Genomic DNA, 4,596 nt, shown 5'->3' on the forward strand with positions numbered 1-4,596 from the left:
TTAAGGCTGTCCTACCTCTTGGTCCCGGCTGCTCTTAGGGGGATTCACTGCTACCTGCCTCACAGGTTGAGGCCTTATCTCGTTTTTTCCCTCTCTTCTTTTTGGCTTCCTCTTCTGTTATCATTTCATCAACTTATTTAATGGTGGACATCCCTTCACTCTTTTGCTCCCAAAAAAATGGGACATCTTCCTTGTGAGCCAAGAAACATTTCCGCAGCCTTGCCAATAGTTTATGAACACAACAGGAGATCATTCTCTCTCTCTCTTTTTTTTTTTTAGTACAAAGATCATTCTCTTTTAATGGTGGTGTCCTTTTCTCCACTTTTAGATATCAGAAACATGTTCTTTTCCTATTATGTTATATAGATCTGATATTGCTGTTAAATTCTTACAATATCTAAGTACATCGTGTCAAAGTAAGATAAGGGTTCTCCGCTCATCACACTAGTGTCTAACTATGATCCTCAATATTTGAACACTGGACCTTTGTCATAGCATTAAGTGATAATCTCTGCTTCCTCAACTAATTTAGCTACCCAAATCCATATAGACTTTAATTAATCATGGGCAACAAATGCTTAAGAGCCCAACTTTTGATCTATGTTGATTTTAATCTCACATGAGATGAGATGATTATACTTGGTTCTTAACACCTTATTTCAATTTCTTGATGTAATAGGGGTTTAATGAGCTTACCTCCGGAAGAAGGCCAGCTTCTCTCTATGCTTCTAAAGCTCATGAATGCAAAGAAGACAATAGAGATTGGGGTGTTCACAGGTTATTCGCTCCTTGCGACAGCATTGGCATTACCAAAGGATGGCAAGGTGTGCTTCAACCCTTTATTCTTTCCTTGACATTCTATTTCTTATCTACATTATCACAATGCTTTTGTTGCCCAGCTAAGCAGCCTAAGAAGGGGGTGAATTGGGCTTTTTGAAAACTTAAAAGTAACGCAATGGAATAAAAGTTTGATAGGATGATACTAATTTAAGCACCTAACTAATAAGTAAATATGCAGAAAATTAATGTAAACAGATCAAGCAACACAAACACATAAAATTTATAATAGTTCGGTGCCAACTCTGCACCTACGTCCACTCTCCAAGACACCCTTTTTAAAAAAAATTACTATGATCTTTCCGGAACTATAGTCCGATTGTTTTACATAGTCTCACAATCAACCTAGTTGATTTTTATAAAAAATCAATAAAACCATATCGAGCCCATCTGCAGGCTCAACAACCGATTGTTTTTTTCGGGCTTACAATCAACCTAGTTGATTTTTATAGAGAATCAACCAAAATCTCGGCCGAGCCTATCTCAGACTCAACACAATCCAATTCAAGATTTGGATAAACCTTTTTCTAAGTTTCAGTTCTTGAAACTTGTTATAATAGAATATAGAATGAATAAAGTGTAAGCACAATAAAGTACAACTCCTGAACAATAAATTCAAAGTAATAAGTGGAGCTTGACTCGATTCGATTGGCTTTGATTGATCTTGAATGCACTCTACCAACTCTCAGTTATGGAAGATGTGATCTTTTAACTCTTAGTAAATGCTCTTAGATTTTTTCTTTGAAGCTCTCTTTTCTCATTCTTTTTGTCTATATTTTTTTTTCTTCAAGTTGTTGCTTTCTCTTGGTGTTTCCAAGTATTTGTACCATTTGAAAGTGGTTGGAACACTCTTCTAGCCGTTAGATAGATTAAAAGAGCCATTATGAGATAAAAATAATCTTTTTGATTTATAGAAAACTACCCGTTACTGTTGTTAAGTGCAGAGGGATCGACTCGATATTTTCAGGGGTCAACTCGTGATCTCCAAGAGTCGACTCGATATCTTCAGGGGTCATTTTGAACTTATTGTTGCTTCTGCCATGCTCTCTTTCTTCAATGACCACTGTGCGGTTGGCTTTCTCAGTTCAAGGGTCGACTTGTCTGATGACAAAGGTCGAATTAATAATTTTGAGGGTCAACGGACTAAGTTTTATAGCTTTCTATCTTTTTACTGTGGCTATTCTAGGGATCTACTCGCTTGTTTCTAGGGTCAACTCTTATTTGACTAGAGTCGGCTCATATTTTTTATGGGTTGGCTCGCCAAAGCAATGAAACTTTTAACTCTCTGTCTTTTCTTTGCGGCTATTCAGGAGTTGACTCGTTTGTCTCTTAGGTCGATTGTTGTTAGACAGGAGTCGGCTCGTATTCTTTATAGGTCGACTTACCAATATATTGAATTCCACATTTTTCTTATTGTCTTTTGAGATTGTTCTGGGTTGACTCGCTATCTGCTAGAGTTGGTTCATGAAAGCATATCATCTAGAGACAGTGTGCCCGGGTCAACTTATTGCAAACTTAGGGTTGACTCTTGAGATAGATCAGAACGAAATTTTTTGTATTTGCATGTGAGCTTCCAAGGATCGTTTTACGATCTTTTAGAGTTATATTTATTGATGTAAAGCTTCAGATAGATGATCTTCATTAAAGAGTTACTAAAGACTTTTTTCTTGATTTTCTAAAATCAATCAAGCATACTCAAGGCAATAGATTAGTCAGGTTTTTATCCAATTGTTTTGCATCATCAACATCAACCCTTTAGGGTCAAAAGCTTTAGTCTTGTCACTTCTTTGTGTTTAGTAACTTTTATTGACTATCTAATGGAAAGAAAAGCATTATATATTAAATATATTTTTCATTTGTTTTGGCATTTGATAGCTTGTTCATAAAGTTTGTACCTCTGAAAACTTTGCAAAAGATATTTGCCCAAAGTCACAGCATGGAATGACAAAAAACAAGGTTTAATGTTAGTTTTAACCATCAATATTTTTGAAATGTTTGAGGTATAAAAATATGCTTAATTATGTATCCTTCTTGTTCATGCTTTTCTTGTAGATAATGGCAATTGACATTGACAAGTCCTGCTACAAGATAGGACTACCATTTATTCAAAAAGCAGGAGTCGAAAACAAGATTAATTTCATTGAGTCAGAAGCAATCCCTATTCTTGATAAAATTATTCAGGAGGTGAGCTTTCATTGTGTCTCAAAAATAACTAAATATGGCAACCTTTTTGGTGCACAATAAGTTCTTTTATATTTAAAAAGTATCTTGAGAATACGTGTGTCAAATGTTACTTATTTTTGAAAAAGGCTTGACATAGACCAAGCTACATAGATGCCCTCTATAAAGGCATTGTATGATTGGAGGACAAAAATTCATAATTGATTACATATAGTCACATAATATTTGACATTGAACAAGGGTGAGGATGTTTGTATTAATGGTGGAGCTAGGTTATGATGATATAAATTAATATAATTATCAAATTTATTAGATTATGTTTTAGATTGCTCATGAGGAGTGAACTATGAAACAAATCTATCTGTCTCATTTGTATAACAAGATATGTAAGTTCTTGTTGGAAGCAATATTCCTGTACAATGTAGATTCTGATAGTAATTATATAGTTTACTTATTAAATAGTATAAAACTATTTTATGCTCCAATATTAGACCTCTTATCTAGAGGACCTTGCTAATTAGAAATTTACTTTATGTTTAAATATACAAATGATAGTTCAAAGGATAGATTCCATTTAATTAAAGCCTGGATTAAAAGTGCACTAAACCATGTTCAATACCACCAATATAAAAAGTAAAACAACTTAAAAATTATCATTCATTTAGCCTCTCTTCTTATATGCTTTTATCTGTTAAAATATGTTTTTATGTTCTATTGGCGAGCAAAATCTACTACTTTAATGAATGATATTTGACCAATAGAACTTCAGTTTAACTAATGTATATAAGGAGAATTTACAATATTGGTTGTGACTGTGTAACTTCATGGATGAGCTTGCAGGAGAGGGAAGAAGACTCCTTTGATTTTGCATTTGTGGATGCTGACAAGTTAAATTATGAAGAATATCACGAACGTTTGCTAAAACTTGTTAAGGTTGGTGGAGTTATTGCATATGATAATACTCTTTGGTTTGGTACTGTGGCTGCTCCGGTGGATCCTTCCCTTCCTGAAATGGTTATTGAAATAAGAAATTTCTTGATGAATTTTAATGATCTCTTGGCTGCTGATTCTCGAATTGAAATATCACAAGTTTGTATTGGTGATGGACTCACCATCTGCAGGCATATTATTTGATGAGGTAGTTCATGTTTGATCCACAGAGGCAAGGCACTAAAGTCTTTTGCTATCGCTCATGTTAAGAATCTTCACTATCTAAGTGAATCGAATAAATTTTCTACCAGCTTGAAAGTGTATTTTCTTATTTTTGGGGCAAAAACATATCATTCTATTCAGAGGCATTTTGTCTAAAATTTCTATTTTCAATTTTACAAAATCATCTAATTTTTTTTTTTTGCATGATTATGCCAAATTGATTTTGAGTGGATAAAAAAGATGCCCTTAGATATTATCTCACTACCATCATTAAATTAAATTAAAGATAACTTAAGAGAAAAGAAAGATAGGGAGGAAGAGAACCACTCATAATCCTCTTCTTTCTCACCATCTACCACTTAGGTTGCAAATTGGTCGGGTTGACCCGTGACCCGACCCAACCCAACCCATTTTGGAGGATATGCG

At 34.2% G+C, this 4,596-nt stretch overlaps 1 protein-coding gene across 1 annotated transcript; it reads left to right on the forward strand.

Annotated features, from left to right (window-relative positions):
• On the forward strand, positions 1–4,258 carry LOC103722553 (norbelladine 4'-O-methyltransferase-like). The gene is made up of 4 exons (XM_026810572.2): positions 1–65; positions 680–824; positions 2,890–3,021; positions 3,859–4,258. Exons 2-4 carry the CDS (start codon positions 687–689, stop codon positions 4,150–4,152), a joined length of 564 nt encoding a protein of 187 aa, XP_026666373.2. The 5' UTR covers positions 1–65; positions 680–686; the 3' UTR covers positions 4,153–4,258.
• The last annotated feature ends 338 nt before the right edge of the window (positions 4,259–4,596 follow it).

Source organism: Phoenix dactylifera, chromosome 10 (genome assembly GCF_009389715.1).
Source record: "Phoenix dactylifera cultivar Barhee BC4 chromosome 10, palm_55x_up_171113_PBpolish2nd_filt_p, whole genome shotgun sequence".
NCBI lineage: Eukaryota > Viridiplantae > Streptophyta > Magnoliopsida > Arecales > Arecaceae > Phoenix > Phoenix dactylifera.

Coding starts and splice junctions, on each gene's coding strand:
- LOC103722553 (XM_026810572.2), top strand. CDS start 687: ATGAGCTTACCTCCGGAAGAAGGCCAGCTTCTCTCTATGCTTCTAAAG. Junction 825..2,889: donor CATTACCAAAGGATGGCAAG/GTGTGCTTCAAC, acceptor CTTTTCTTGTAG/ATAATGGCAATTGACATTGA. Junction 3,022..3,858: donor TTGATAAAATTATTCAGGAG/GTGAGCTTTCAT, acceptor ATGAGCTTGCAG/GAGAGGGAAGAAGACTCCTT.